The sequence below is a fragment of the Anopheles funestus genome, chromosome 3RL, assembly GCF_943734845.2.
Source record: "Anopheles funestus chromosome 3RL, idAnoFuneDA-416_04, whole genome shotgun sequence".
Classification (NCBI taxonomy): Eukaryota; Metazoa; Arthropoda; class Insecta; order Diptera; family Culicidae; genus Anopheles; species Anopheles funestus.
The window spans coordinates 33,655,984-33,672,202 of NC_064599.1; the positions used below are offsets into that span (position 1 = coordinate 33,655,984).

The following is a 16,219-nucleotide window of genomic DNA, read 5'->3' on the forward strand; positions in this document are numbered from 1 at the left end:
TGAAATAAATGCTATGAATCACAATTTTAACAATTACTCTCCTCTCGTAAAATATGTATTTTAAACATTAAACTACTCAAGCCAAGTGTTGAGCGTAGACTGTCCGTTTTACATGTTTGTTATTGCATTTTATTCCACAAAATGCAACCCCGTTGGATCGCGGTAGGAATGTTCCACGATTTTAACGTGATTGTGGAGGTTATATTTTTCTTTCAACTTTTCATACTTGTCGACGAAAAAGTTACTCTCTGGACAATCGACAAGCTTAACCAAGGCTTGACCCCATGCCTTTTCCGAACAATTCTGCGCCATAATGGCATTCCGGCCTGCGTACACCATTTGCCGCAACAACAATATTATTTCTTTTAAATGTTCCGTAATGATGACGGTATCACAACCTGAAACTGTAGAAAAGGGTCCAATTATTTGATATTCGTTTAAGTCGCTTCACGACGTTAAGATAAAGATACAACAGGGCAACAGGTGTTACCTTTTTCCAGCACGGGAAATTCAATGTAATTGAAAATTTCTTCCTCCTGCACTCCGGTATCTCCACCGAAACAGGTGCTCGTCACGGCAAACGACGAAGTGTTGAGGAACATTTGTTTGTACAAATTGATCATTCTCTCTCGCGAATCGTGGCTTTCGCTGTGTGGGACAACTTTATTCCGGATGAACACCAGCTTCGTCGGAAGATTGGAGTGCACTTGCGTCATCATTTCCGCCCACATGAGCGTACGCATTAGCCGGATGTTGTAGTATTCTTCCTGTACAACAAAAATTACGTGACAAATTCGTAGCAGAATCATCAACTTTTTCAGCTCATCCTGTTCGTGCTGTATGAAATCTTTTCTAGCATGACCAAACACTGGCTCGCAACAGTCCAACAAAACTAATCGATCTTCGGTGATGTGCATTCTAACTGTTGGATCAAAAGTAAAGTGTTAATACAAAAAAATATTACATAGCAAAGTTTGCAGTGGTTTGCGATACACCCTCGTACCTTCATTTTCACCAGCAATGTTGATTGCACCATGTACGGGAAAAATACAATCCCCTTTGTTGTCGGTCTGGTCGGGAGAGTAAAGATTTGTGTTGAGCAGATTGAGTACCGTGGACTTGCCAACACCAGGCATGCCTATCGTTCCAATCACGACATAATCTTGGTTGGTTTCGTGAAGAAAGTCTAGCGTGCGGTAGTTAATCGCATTATGATTCTTTAACAACACTAGTGACCCATCCATGGGCGTGTAACTGTACGGATCGGGAGCGGTTGGTACCGGAAGTGATTTCGATGGTGCACCATGCCTGGAATCGGCACTTTTAGACGAACCAGCGATTTGGGGAGCGACATTAGCTAGGATGGTTGGCGTTCTTCTTGGCATTGCCACCGAAGGTCCTGCGGCCGAATCATCAGTGGGTCGGGATTTAATCAGAATTTTTGGCTGTTGTTTACCACTCATTTTAAAGCAATTTTGGGTTCAATGCTTTTGCCTTGCACAATGCAAACGGTGCTGTCACGTGTATATAAAAGGACTTGGAAAGAAAACCTGAAAATACAAATGAAAAATCCATTTTAAATCTGGGAATTCTTATTCAAGCTATACCACACTTACCAGTGCCATGTAAACAAATGCAATGTTTGTTTTTGTGATGCTGTCAAACTTTCGACATTTTCGGAGCAAAAGCTTGCGGAAAGCTTCGTGCTTAGAATAGCCCAATTGACAATTGGCAGACGTATACTAATTCAAATTAAATTAAATTTGAATATATTGTTCAGATTTCGGCATTCAGTAAATAGTTTGGAACATTGATATAGGAAATTTAATTCATGAAACAATGAACTAAATGCAGTATCACCTAAATATGGATCACGCATTGCTTTGAGTGCTGCTTAAAAGCTAATGGAACTTCAGTGCTGCTTACGAACTATTTTCGGTCTACTCAAAGCAGCGATCCTGACAATTTGTACAAATGATCCAACACAGAGCAAAGAGCAAGAGCAAACATTAAGAACACCGAATTGTTTTATGTGGAAGATCCTTTATTATTTTATAATAAAAATGGATAATAAGTCTATAATGTTTCTCTTGTAGAAAAAATCCAACATTCTATATTGCATACTGACTGACACAATGATCCAGTGACACAAACATGTGAGTGTGTGTATGTGTGTTGGTGAGTGGGTGTACGCGTGTGTGATTGAGTGTGATCTTGTGAATGATCTTGTGTGTGTTCATCATAGTCGACTAACTAATCGCAAGTTTATCGTTTGTGTTTTTTTCTTTTTGGTTATCCTTTTTCGTTTAACGTGCGAATCTTTTGCCCCTTCGTACATTTCCCATCTTTTATGCATTTTTTTTCCAGTGAGAATTTGATATCGATTTCTCGTGTAGTAAACTTGATTGATAAACAAATTTTCATTTCATTCATCATGCTTACACGCTATCTGCTAACTAGTAGCGGGGCGCGCCTTCCTTTCTGCTTTGATCCTTCGTTCAGTTCGTGTTTGATTTGTTTGACATACAAAAGCTAAGTAACGAACCGAGCGAAGAAAAAGGTTAAAATGAAATCATTTTCAGCGCACAATTGCTCGCTATGCTATCGATCATCCTTTAATAGCCATTTGCTACTGTTTTTACTCATGGAATCGTTGGTTTTCGTTATCATTATCAAACATGTTTGGCTAATGTATATCCTTGGCACTCACTATCGCACTAGCTGCTGGCTCCTCATAGTGAACGTGGGATTGTGAATATTATAATATATGTTTCTTTCTTCTCCGTTTTTTTTAAATTAAAACCAATTTTCCATTCGATTCGGGGCCGTTTTTCTTATATGCAACACCCATCATTCTCTGTCCTGCTTTCCCCATCATTCCCAAACGGACTTGTTTTTTTCTGAAGATTAACATGGGATTTTTAATGTAAAACCTATTTTCTGGCTATTGCATATTCGTTTCATTTTGTTTTCTTTTCTCTATATATTCGTGTTTAACAACTCTTTCTGTCTGTTCGACCGACGTGCGGAAACCGCAACTTTTTGACACGTGCATATTGGATCTTATCGGATCGGCCATTTCAATAGAGACACAGTGGCGCGTGCATTATGTGATCGCAAACAGCTATCAAAAAACGGAAGCTTATACACTATAAACCTAATCAACATTCATGCACAATTGCGTGATTTTCTCGCATAATATTTGTGTGGTTGATGATTTTTTAAGCTATATTTTAATGTGCGAATGCCGCTTCCGTACCGTAGAGCATGGTGACGTCCGATAAGTAAACTTTTTTGAAGCCTGTTACTGTTGTGTGTGAGTTTTTTTACTTTCAATTACGCGTTAACGTTGATTTTGCATTGGATACGTGAGTGTCATTCTAAAAAAAACCCTGTTTGTACGAACAATAAACTGATGTTAGACATATATTTGCTTTGTCACAATCGGTCCAAACCTTTTTGGGGCGTGTTGGGTGTACCTAATTTCCATCAACACACTTTCGTGTCGGGATGAACGAACACGATCAATTGTTACTCGATACTACACGAGCGACACGTGCACAATAGGATAATTGTGTGTTCGGTAGTTTGTGTTATTATAGACGATTTTTCGCGCTCCCCTTACAGCTCCAAACATTAACTGGTATGAATGTGTGGGTGTTTTTTTTTTTTAAATAATCCATCGTGAGTTTTGCAAAGTTTCGAGGATTGTGTTTTGACTATTCTTACCCCAATTGTGATCACAAGTATTTAAATTTTAACAAACTAACTTACACATTTTTGCTGCCAGTGCTTGTACCATGTTGAAAAGAAAATACACTACCCGCCATTAGCAGTATCGGTAGTAGTAGTACATAGTACACTATTGCATTGCACGTTTCAGTTGCGACGGCGGAGATCAACCCCACTGTGAACCGATCATTTATACTACTAACCAGCAATACACATACCAGTGGTCTGCTCGACAAACGATAATATTTTGCTTCGTGATCGATTTAACAAACATTCTATTATTACGTTTTTTTGCATTTGTATTTTTTTTTTCGTGCAATGAAGTGCGCGCGACACGAATATTGCAGTTGCAGTTGCGACATTTTCGGTGCATTTTTGTTGCAGCTTATCTTCGTGAATGGTGACACCTTCTCATCATTTAATGTGTATGTGTTTTTGTGATGAACTTGTAATATTCTATAGCTCCATTTGCTTTTATCCTTGCTGCATCTCGATCGATCATATCAGTGTGATTTAGATTTATCCTTATACAAATCAATAAGTAATAACATTCCTCCAACAGATGCCTTCTGTTAATTTTCTCTCTCTCTCTCTCTCTCTCTTGCTCTAGTACGACACACTCGTCCTAAACATTGCGTACAGACTAAAGTGTTTCAGAAGACTGTTGGTTCTTGTTGAGTATTACATCGGATCGGTCGGTTAATAATCTAGTTCGGTTTCAAGCATCCTTTTGCGTTTGGTAAGCACTATAATCTGGACAGGGTAAATGGTTTACGAAGGTTCCGTTGAGCTAGGAGGAATGTGTAGTTCTAGTTGCAGCATTTCGTTTAGTTTGTGCAAACATCAAATGATGAACACACATGTGCATTATTGTGCAATACTGGTAATTTTTGGGCACAATCTCTTTCACAATCTGTAGATGTATGCCGATACATCACACGTACAAGCGGTAGATATTTTATCGTTCTGTTGTAGGAATAGTTTGATAGTGTACCTTAATAGACTTGCATTAGTTTTAATCGTGTATTGGCTATAAAGAAAATATTTGCAATAAAAAGAGCAGTTTCCATGCGGGCTTGTTCCCGGGATCAAAATCATAAAGGAGAAACCTATCTGCAGTGAAAAATCTAATAATTACATCTTCTTGCATATTACTGGAATTTAGTAGGAAAAAGAAAAAAACGAAATATTTGAAATTAATTGTAAAAAATACAAATTGAAACGGATTTATATTTCTACACTGTACCAGGTACTGCTATAAACGATAGACGCGTGGATTGACTTAATACATAAACCTTCTAAGTTTTTTTACCAGTCGCTTTGCGACGCGATGAGATCAGCTACAAAATAATAAATATTTGAATATCTTACTAAACAAAAAAACTTCTTTTTTGCATTCGATTAGGTAGTGCGCAATTAGGAAATGGAGCAGAGCTTGGAAACAACTAATCTGTGAAGCATTTTTCTAGATTTGTCTTGACGGCATTGATCTAAATCTACCGGATTCTTGTTACCGTCCGAGCGTTCTGTGGGAAAAATGAAGGATGTGATAAGTCCGTTTACAGTATGTCCGTTTCATAGACTTTGTTGGTTGTTTTGGTTAGGTGTGCTGGCATGGAACCGGTGTTTCCATTCGCACCGATAACACCGTCCATCGAATTTGGCCCACCGCTGGAGCTGTCGCTCCCATCTTGATGGTCGATGTTGTTAGCCGTTGGTGCCGCAGCATCGAAAGGCACTGTGGCGTCTCCACCGCCACAGAGATTTTTCATTGACCCACTCACGGTCATATTGTAGCCCATCTTCACTGGCAGGTTGGACTCGCTACCCGTCTTCTTGATATCGTGATTCATTGTTGTCGGCGCCAGTGGTACGGCATTTTTGCTCATCTGCTGCAACCGTTGGTACTGTTCCTGCAGCTGACGTTGTTTCTTTAGTAGCTCCTGGTGGCGCAGCTCGAGCGCAAGCTGACGCTGCGAATTGTCCGAACAGACGGATTCACTACCGGAATCGGTACCCTCGGATGTGCGCTGCTGCTGCTCACAATCGGACAGCGTCACCACTGGCTGCTGGCCACGGTGATGTTGCGGCACATGAGGACTTGTTGGGCTGGCCAGAGGGCTACGGGAACTTGTACGCGGTGGAGGCGGCGGTGGTACACGCTTGTTGTTGACCTTCGAGAGCAACTCGGCGTTGCGTTCCGGAACGGGCGGTTTGCCGGTAGTCGGACGGGTCGGTTGCGGTGGACTCGTGTCCGTATCCGAACCGCTCGGATACGAATGAAGCCGCCGGAGACCAACATTAGAGGATACAGGCTCGGAGGGGTATAGCTGAGACTGGGAGATTTTAGTCGTGATACTGTTTTGCAGCGTTTGAGAACTATCGTCTGATGTGGAGTCGTCCGGTCGGTGCTGGTAATACAGGAAATATGAAAAAAGTGTTTGCAATTTGATATTTTAAATCATTATATCATTCTTACCAGATAATAATAAAGAATAACAAAGCGAAACTGATATCATGTACAAATACAAGAACAAGAAGAATTAAAGAAATTAAAAGATCAACATAAAAAGTATAAAATAGTACACAGAAAAAACAATTATGAAGAACACATCAAAACCAATAGAAAAATATAGTAATAAACATCGAAAATTGGAAAACCAACTATTATTCGAAAAATCATAACAAAAAAACAACACCAAACAGTGAACAATGTTGAGCGTGTGTGAACAGAACACACAGCCATGTTGTTTTACCTCGTTAACACCGTTCGGCGGTTTGGCAAAGGTTTGCAGCTCATCTAGCAAAGCATCGAGTGCGTTTTCTGGGGCGATTCCTCCACTGGTAACGACTGTCCCCAGACGGGGACTTGGGATTGGCTACGTTCGTACGGTCGGTCAACACAGCACGGGATTAGAGGTTTGTAGATGGTACCGTAGCGAGTATTGAGCGCGATATGAGCGAGCGAACGAACGAACGAGCGAAGGTATAACGCGAACAGTGCATAGTTTGTACGGATTTTGATTGATTTGAAATGTTGAAAAAATAGTATTTTCAGTAGAGAGAAAGATAGAAACAGAGAGAGAGAGAGACAGAGAGAAAGGCACAAAAATGGAAGAGATAAAGAGAAAATATGTTTCTTTAAGTTTTATACAATTCGCTTGGAATAAATATAGACACAGTGCTTCTCACACAGCCATATATAAAAAGGGAAGAAAACAGCACTAGCTAATACGAATTAAACAGAAAACTCATAATATAAATCAGATAACGAAAAAATGTAAAACAAAACCAAAATATTACATTCAACGTAACGATAACGATTGCTTTCAAACTTTGGATGTGTTTTAAATTTAAATAACCACTTCACTGCTAGCTAATTGTGGGCAACCATTGTGGCCAATTGAAATATTCTACGACCAATCGACGCGGATTAGCGTTACGTAGTTTCTTAGTAAGCAAACATATTCGGGATTGCATCCAAAGTTAAAACAGATCAAAGACATTTATATCTCTTGTACAACTCTACTCAGCTATACATTGATAAAGATAAAACGAAAGCAAACGTCTTGGATGGATCGGCCAATTGGGAGGGAAAGGTTTAACTGTTTGGCCATTTTTGGTTTGTTTGTTTATCGAAATTTGTGTCCGAATTGTCAATGCCTCATTAGATAACGGTTTCAGTATATATTAACGATATTGCCAATTTCATGTTGAGTATTCAGCAGTGACCGATGGTTGTTGGCAAAACAAAAAGCCTGAACCGAAATAAATTTCCCAAGGCAGGCGATATACCAATGCAGCAATTGCAGTTGAATTCTGCTACTTTCAAACCTGTGTGTACTAATAAGTGAAATTCATTGCTCTCTAGTGATTTTGTATAGAAATGCTTTCATTGCGTTGGTAACGTTACGTTAAGACGTTAAGACGTTAAGACGTAACGTAACAAAACAATATGTAATGGTTCCTTTAAGGTCTCTGTCACAAATACTAAGTTTAGTTGTCACTTTGCAACTTTTCAAGCGTTATGCTTTTTTTAGGTATTAAAATATGACAGTATAATGTTGCATCTCTTGAATCTTGAATCACTCTTCAATCAACTTAATGTCTAACCATGAAAATGTAACGATGATTATGGATAAGATGAATATATTGTAATGCATTGGATGTACTATTTACTAAGACAGTGTACTACACAATAAAGGTACGCAGTGAAATATTTAAAGTTTTAAGTATCATTTCACTGATTATCGATATATTTTTCCAAATTTATTTTCAAATCCAGACAACAGATCGTGTATCTTTCTAATAAAAATTCAAATCAAATGAAAATTTCAGTTCAAATTGCCTATTAAATCATTTACAATGAAATTAAACTTTATAAAAACGAAACTATAATTATTTTTTACCAGGTTAGAAACTTGGAGAAAAAAACATATCAACCTCTTTAATAGATAGTACTGTGCGTTATTGATTTTAATATTATTACTAGAAAACAATAAAATGAACAGGAAACAATTCTTTGAAACAGCTTATAAGCATAACAACGATTATGGTGATGACAACTTTCGTCAAGTGAGGTGGTTTAGAGGGAAACAAACGTGATATCGATAGTAATATCGATAGTAATACTTTAATGAGTAATACTGTGTGTGTTAAGTGTCATGCATTATTTATCTACAGTTCATACTACGATGTGTTTTGCAAGGATCCGTGAGCGAATGAATGTGTGAAATAGCGGAACAAAAAGAAACTTAAAATAAATTTTATCCTATTTCAGCACGCGGCCGAAGGACAGTTAGTGTGCCATTCCGTAACATACTAAACGTACCAACGAGTCAGAGTGGCAACCAAACGAGTAGGAATACGAAACAGTACTGGTGATACACAGTCAGCAAACTATTCATACAGAAACAAACGGGTCACATTGATTTAGGAAGGACTTTAAGATAGATGCCAACGCAAAACAGATGCGGCAGGAAAAAAGAAGGCTTTTGGTTGATTACATTGCTTTAGTTAAACGGTTCGAAGACTTGCGTTTAGTATAATTTATTATATAGTATACATTTTTGGTTTGTTTGATGGAACCTTACTGTTCTGGACAACACTGAACCGGAAGTACTTTAGGGATTTTTGGTGGGAAACAGACAAACAGCGATAGAAAATGGAAGTAGACAAATGGACAACGAGACGGAAAATTCGTGTTGATTGTAAGTAAACCGATAAATAACAACATCCACCAGCTTTCATACAATTACACAAACAAACACGTACACGCATCCCCACATACAAACAGCACACACACACACGCACAACAACACTCACATCTCCTCACAGTGTATTTAGGAATATTGTTGCGTAAAGCATTTGTTACGATTGTTGCGAATGTTGCTTTTGTGGGATTGCACTTGCAATCTGGTTATTTTGTGCGATGAAGAAGATTGTAGTATAAGTATAAGTGGTGTTGAGTGGTTGAGGATAATCAAAGACCAAATGGTACAGAGAACACAGAGCGTAGAGAAAAGAATGCGTAGAGAGCAGTTAAGTTTATGCTGTAGAAAAGAGTTTCTGTTAACTGAAGGGCCGTGAAAAACTTATAACAACTAAACCAATGTACTTGCACAAGCAAGCTGCTGGGGATTGAAATAAAAAGAAAAACGCGTAAAAAAAATTAAATGGCAAATGGAGAACGTATATAAAATAACAAAAAAAGAAAAGAATGAAATCCAAACCATTGTACAATTTAAATGTGTTCCAGATTGTACCAGAGAGCATATATTTGAGTGATATTGTGAACAAAGTTTTGAATGCAAGTGTGCTCATGTGTACTGCAGCAGAATCATTACAAACATAGAATATATTAGGAGACCAATATTTATATATATAGACGTGGCATTAGAAGAAAAAAGGCAAAAACTGTGTGGTGGTGGTAGAGAAGTAGAGAACGATTGATTTTGTGAGAAGATTTTGATATGCAAAATTTTGTTTGCTTTTGCTCTGCATCATACGGGACATTCGTGAAACAAACGTTGAGGAGTACAAAAACAAAAACAAACAAGAGGAGTAGAAAGTAATATGCGTCGAAAGAACAAAAAGGAAGAAACTATTGTTTTTTTTTTTGGTTGTTGATTATTTAAGTAGGAGCATAATTTACTCAGTGATCGCCTCTTTGAAGTTAGAACTCCATCGCCAGTTGAACTATAAAACACAAAATTATATGAATGCACATTTTAGCATCGATTCGTCTCTCAAACTGTGATGTGGGTTCGTTGAATTTAAGGGGGGAAAATGGTTGGTTGGGTGATGTGATGGTCGAATGTTCATACCGATGGAAGCGTAAGGAAGTGGGCGGGGGAGTGAGGGTGTAATTTTGTTTTACAACAACTTGACCCCTGATTCGGGCTTTAGATACAATCAGACGCTGGTTTTTGCTCCGGTCGGTTGGGATGTCGGACGAACGGGATGTTTGAACAGTGTCATACACAAAATGGAAGGGCAACAAGACCGTGTACAATACTTGCACGGAAGGTAAGTTTACGGGGAGTTAAGATAGGAGAATAACCGTCCGAAGAAACAAATTAGTTGGTGTTAATGGTAACATGATGAAAGAAGAGAGCTGTTTTAAGGTTTGCCGATTATGCGGAGGAGGAAAATGGTAGGTAGGTTCGTTTTTTTCCCAAAGGTATATGCTAGTGATTTGTAGCACGGAGTTTAAATAGTTTTCTATTTTATACGGTTCGAATTAGTTATTGCTGATTATTATGTTTGGAAAGTATAAATTGCATTAAATTGAGTCAAATAGAAAGAAACGAAAAACAACCAAACAAACAAACGTATTATTTAACACAGGTGTAAATGGAAAGATGATCAAATTTACATTTCGAATAAATTGTGCCAGAAATATATGAGTAAAAAAAGTGAAATCGTGAGTAATGGAAGATAATGGACGAAAATAATGTTCGGATAACAAAATATCCAATAGTTGTAAGGTAGATTTTTCTATCCTTGGGTCCATAGAAAAAAGCATGCACTTTCGTTTGATTATTCGTTATGTTTTGTTAGAAGCAGGAGTTGATTATAACGGTTTTACTATGTTTTTATTATTTTATGTATGATTTTTATAAATCATTCATAAAGCATACCAAAACTTAAAACAAACTGACGTACAACAAACATAAAACCTACAATTAATGATCATAAACTGAAAGTTCAAGCGAATATTTTAGCAAAAATTTAACTTTACTCAGTTTGGCACAAACAAACGTACCTAATTACCTGGGGAATATGAAATTGAAGGATCTAGTTAACAAAAAAAAACACACACAAACACAAAGAAGGTAGTAGAGGAAGAGCGTTCTGGTATGATTGGGATTAATGGAGTTTTACAATATCTAGCGTCAAAGCAACATTGAACTGCATTGTTCTGTACAATGAACTGCATGGTGTTATTTTTGTATGCCTTAAAGATTTTTCTTATGCACAAATGTGCCCTCAGGACACAGGGCAATTGTCTTGGTATTTGCATAGCGTAGGAGGTTGCACTTTTGAAGCCGCTACAGCTTGATCTTTTTTTGCCTGTGTCTATTAGCCTAACCAAAAGATAATGCGAATTAAGGACGATAAATAAATATCAAACCAAAACTACACATATAAGTTCAAGTGAATAGTTGAAGTAAAAATCAATTACTGAACGCAGTAAGAACATCATGCCAATGTCCAACAATGCAGCGCTGACTGATTAAATTTTTTTTTTTAAATAATAAACACACCGAACTTTAGCGTGTATAACTTATTGACTGTCAAAATCATGTTTGTTTTAACTTTAACAATTGTGAGCAAATTATTCGGATTTCAACTATATTTTTACCAACATATGCAACATTATACCACGCTTGTGTTAAACACGCTTAAATACGGCGAAACATTACTATTTTAAAGCAGCGCTGCGAACAAACAGCACAATTTTGTGTGTGAACATGGGAAACACACACGTTTTATAATAGGGAATTCGCAAAGCAGTTGTGGCAGTGGTGGTAGCAGTTTAAAAATTGTGATTAAGTGATTAAACATTGCAATTAAAAGGATAGCAGCAGCAAGAACTATGTACGGAGACAGGTTTTGTACAATATTTTAAAGTCTACTTGTCATAAAAAGAAACTATTCTTCAAATATGTCACGCACATATAAAGATGTAAATAGGTTGAGTTTAAGCATCGATTACAGACTCAGATAGGTTCGTTTTTTTACTCTGCCAAAAGCAAAAGCTGCACGTATTTTTCTCAGCACGTATTGAATGATTGATGAATTCAATTTTTTGTCTCATGTTAAGTAATGTATTAACACTTTATGAATTATTCCCAATGAGGAGAAATAATTTGCTTCAAAAAACACGTACACAGTAATTAGGATTGGCTTCAAGATGCACACAATCAGGTCACTATCAGATTGGTTTAAATTAAATGATCCACAGAACCATAATAGTACAATTATTACAAATTTTAGCACACTCAAAACCAAAACGACCTGGCAAAACTCACAAATCACTATGGAAAACTATGGATCCCCTCCAAAAGGGATCACAGAGTATACGTTATCAACTTAGCTGAATTGTTAGAAATTAGCAGGGATAAATCTGCGACAAACTGAGACATAGATAAACAGACAGGCAGGCAGAGAAAGGTGAGATAAGGGATAGCAAGTAGGACTAATTTAGGAGGATTGTTTTCAAAATTACCATACTAAGCAGAGCGAGTATGAGAGAAAAGCAAACGAAAGGCAAAAGTAGAAAACAGAGTAAAGGTGGAAACGAAAAGATGAACCAAACAAATCGAAACCAATAGCAAAGGACGGCTTCGAATGGTATTAACTAGACTTGGTTTTTATTGGCTATTGTTGCTGTATTTAGTTGTTTAAGATAAGGGATAGAAGTGTTGCTAGTAAGTTGAGAAACGTTAAACAGGATAGAAAGTTTACCTTATTCACGTTGTTGTGTGTTTCCGGAGGTTTGATCGTTTCATCCGTGCCCGTCGTATCCGGTATGGGTAATCGTTGCTCCTGTACGCTCGCAAGTCTTTTGCATGAGAAAGTTGAGACATATAAAAAGTAGAAGAAAAAACACACACACAAAACCCAACACATACGCAAAATATTTTGAGTAACGATTCTAGCCAAAAATGGATAGTAATGTGATGGTAGGAATATCAATAATTACCTTTTGAGCGTCACGAGTGTGCCGGTTAATTTTTTACATCGCCTCAAAGCGTTTTCTAGCCGATCGGGTTCATCTTTGAGGAATGCTTCCTCTCGACAAACATGCTCCATTTCGTTGGAAATGAGATTTCGCAACCCTTGCTGTAACACTGGGAAACGCATTTTCAGCTCAGCAACAGTTTTACTGCGTAAGAAAAATAAAAAAAAATCATGGAATATCGTGACAAAACGCGTGCTGGATCGTTTCCATCGGCTTTGCCGGGCATTACCTTGCACGACTGAGCACTAGTGCCATGTCTTCAACGGCGACCATATTGACGCGGGTTCTTCTGTTGATTACTTCACCTCTTAGACCTTCCACCGACGATTCTAAATCGGCCAAATCCTTTTCCAATCGAATCACTTCTTGTTTATAGATTTCTTCTTCTCTTGTAAGATTTGTCTGTAAAGTACACAAAGTTTAGGAATATTGAAAATTCTACTTTCCTAATCAATCTATAAGATATTCTCCCTAATACTACAAGAACATTCGTAGAAGAGTTGGAAACTATTAGAAAGGATTCCAAACCGAAAAAACATCCACTGATATTCACTATGTGGCGGATCTTGGAGAAGACAGTGAATGTTGAGATACGCGTTAGGTTACTGGCTATAAATTAACTTTCTTTCTATAAAACTTCTATAAAATAAGTTTCTTTTCACTAAAATATTGCTTTAAATAAAAAAAAAATAAAAAAATTAAAAAAAATATATAAATTTGAAAATTTCCTAAGGCTATAGCCTTAGCTTTTTTTGAGAAATTAAGCAAAATTTTATAAATTGATTTATTTTAATCCGAATTGGTTGAACTAAGTTTCTTTTCACTCAAATAATGCTTTTAATAAGAAAAAGAATAAAAAATTAAAAAAAAATTCTATAAATTTGCCAATCTCTTAGGCAGAGGCGGATCCCGTTTCATGTCCTTGCCGATCAGACTAGCCCGCTTGTTCGCTTATACAGGTTTGATAGTTACGCAGAGCGAGAAGTATATTCATTTGGCTATTTTGGGTATTGTACACATGTATTCCGTTTCAATTCATGTGTATCAAACGTTTCGTTTCAACTCATTTTGTTTCAACTGACTCGCACATTTTCGTTTCAACTCACGTATTTACTCTTTTTGCAACTCGAATTACCATGGCTACATGCTTACACTCATGAGTGAGTAAGTACAAAAAGAGTCGCTAAAACTCCTCGTGGTGAGTGAACGAAACTCGTTCAATACAACGTTTCAACTCACTATCTCACTCTTACTCACTTTGCACATTTCTACTACTTACCCTTTCCTTGTCTCCTTGGCCCCAAACGAAGCCTGAATTGGACAGCAAGGTAGCGCGTATTCTCATGAAAGTGTCCTTAATGTCCTCCCGTACAGCGACAGCCTGTGTTTGCGTTAACCGACGCAGTGTACGGACCTCCGTTCGCAGATCCATCGCTTTCTTTTGTAAGCCACGCAGTTGATTATACACTTCCGGTGCGAGTGTTAGATCTGTACGGTACTGATTACCCGCTATCATTACCAGAGGCTTTGGAGGTGGTGGTGGTTTTAGTCGATCGCGTTCTAAAATGAAGAAAAACAAAAAACACGTTAGAGATATGCGTTCCGACCAGTAATCGTACGTCTACACATACCCTGTGATGAGGTTCTAGGTAATGTTGAAGATTTAATTGCCGGTTTAGGAGGTTTTGTGTCTGCTACAAACGAAATAAACGGCGTTGCATTAGTATTTGCAGCTTTCTTTTCGAATGTGCACTTTACTACTTCTAGATTTGTACTGTTGCGTACGTACCAGAATGTTGTGGACTGTGAGATTTCGGCACACCCTGAATATCGTCACTGAAGGAAACAGATTTTTCAAACGAAACCGATTTGTCTGTGAAAATAGTAATAAAACACGATAGAAAATTACCATCGGTTCATTACAGTAACTATTCACAGAGGGAGGGTAGAAAGATAGAGAAAAAGGCAAATTTGCTATGCTTCTGCTGCTAACTGTAATAAAAGATTTGGGACGTTGGCTTCAAGATTTGCTTAATTTGCTTTTATTGCGAATGGTATGAATGTATCGTAAGTTTCCTGTTTCAAAAATTCATAATTTGAAAATTGGTTTAAAAATTTATAAAGCTGTCATACATCGTAAACCGCGTCTTATGCTGTATAAACCATGCTATGAAAACCAGTACAAAACAATAAAAATAAAACCATGGCTTAAATAGTTATGAAACTGTAACGTTCGAAATCAATAATCAATAACATTTTTATCGTACAGAGCAAGTGAATTGCATACAACAGCTATTTACAAAAGCTTCCATGTTATGTATTATATTACACTAGGTACAGTTGTAACTGCATGTACTCTCCCCTCTACTACCGTTATGCATTATTAAGTGCTAAGCATGTTAGAACTAAAACGAAATAAGTTTACGCTTGTTTTGATGGTTAAGGACATCATACCAAATACCTATGAAGCACGCCAATCTGCTTTACTAACGTAATTCGATTTTCCGTTACCACTAACACTTTAAGTCAAACGTATGATGCATGAATGTATTACTTTTTAAATTTGCAATAAATATTAATGTTTTGTACATTCGCTTAAAAACTAACACCGATTCAAAGATAAAGAACTAAGATCTAATGCTCTATGAAACAAAAAACATTACACATTTAACTACTCTATTCGCTTCAAAATGGTAAGAATGGAAAAGCCGAACGACATCGTATTACTGAGCGAATAAACAAATGAATTATGTATGGTTAATGGAAACAGGACGGAAACAGGTGAATATTACAAAAAACACAGGAAATGTATTATTGTGCACGTTTTTTTCCGGACGGCCTGGAACATGGTTGGATGTGGATCGAACGAGAGGAAACTTTTTTGTCAAGGAAACATGGGCATATTTTCGATATAACTGAACTTACGACATGTTGATTTTCCCAATTTTGGTGGTTTTTCGCGCGTGCAAACTGTACCATCTCCAGTAGCTTCAGCTAAATGATCAGTGTGTGTTAGTCATTGTGATTGTGTGACGGAATGAGGATTGTTTGGAAAGTAAAATACATATACGTAAATACATATGCTGATGAGCGAATGAAACTGCATAAAGAGAATATTTGATTGAGTTGAGCTTGCACAACTTTCGTATGCGCAACAGGATGAATGATACCATGAGAAGCAGTGAAATTATACACCATTCTTATCAATCATCGACAAACACCGCAAATGTTTTCACT

The 16,219-nt window shown here is 37.4% G+C and overlaps 2 protein-coding genes across 9 annotated transcripts in view; both read right to left on the bottom strand.

The window, feature by feature from the left end:
• Nucleotides 1-24: 24 nt before the first annotated feature.
• On the bottom strand, nucleotides 25-1,651 carry LOC125770769 (uncharacterized). Of its 2 annotated transcripts, XM_049440738.1 has the most exons (4): nucleotides 1,617-1,651; nucleotides 1,004-1,550; nucleotides 491-922; nucleotides 25-404 (listed from the first exon to the last, which is right to left on the bottom strand). In XM_049440738.1, the coding sequence occupies exons 2-4, from the start codon at nucleotides 1,461-1,463 to the stop codon at nucleotides 130-132; spliced, it is 1,167 nt and encodes a 388-aa protein (XP_049296695.1). In that variant the 5' UTR covers nucleotides 1,464-1,550; nucleotides 1,617-1,651; the 3' UTR covers nucleotides 25-129. The 2 variants fall into 2 exon arrangements, with proteins under 2 accessions (XP_049296695.1, XP_049296696.1); XM_049440739.1 differs by lacking the exon at nucleotides 1,617-1,651 and having other exon boundaries at nucleotides 25-398; nucleotides 1,004-1,608.
• A 372-nt stretch (nucleotides 1,652-2,023) lies between these two features.
• LOC125770763 (coiled-coil domain-containing protein AGAP005037) overlaps nucleotides 2,024-16,219 on the bottom strand; it is a 31,660-nt gene continuing 17,464 nt past the window's right edge. For 2 of the 7 annotated variants that reach the window (XM_049440726.1, XM_049440725.1), the window contains exons 12-20: nucleotides 15,908-15,976; nucleotides 14,772-14,855; nucleotides 14,614-14,676; nucleotides 14,262-14,542; nucleotides 13,212-13,384; nucleotides 12,944-13,126; nucleotides 12,706-12,802; nucleotides 6,489-6,611; nucleotides 2,024-6,143 (exon numbers count right to left, since the gene is read on the bottom strand). In XM_049440726.1, coding sequence (XP_049296683.1) covers nucleotides 5,292-6,143; nucleotides 6,489-6,611; nucleotides 12,706-12,802; nucleotides 12,944-13,126; nucleotides 13,212-13,384; nucleotides 14,262-14,542; nucleotides 14,614-14,676; nucleotides 14,772-14,855; nucleotides 15,908-15,976 — 1,925 coding nt within the window. In that variant the 3' untranslated portion in view covers nucleotides 2,024-5,291. Of the gene's footprint in view, nucleotides 6,144-6,488; nucleotides 6,612-9,886; nucleotides 9,931-12,705; nucleotides 12,803-12,943; nucleotides 13,127-13,211; nucleotides 13,385-14,261; nucleotides 14,543-14,613; nucleotides 14,677-14,771; nucleotides 14,856-15,907; nucleotides 15,977-16,219 lie in introns of all 7 variants that reach the window. The other 5 variants (XM_049440731.1, XM_049440727.1, XM_049440730.1 and 2 more) reach the window with 5 other exon arrangements.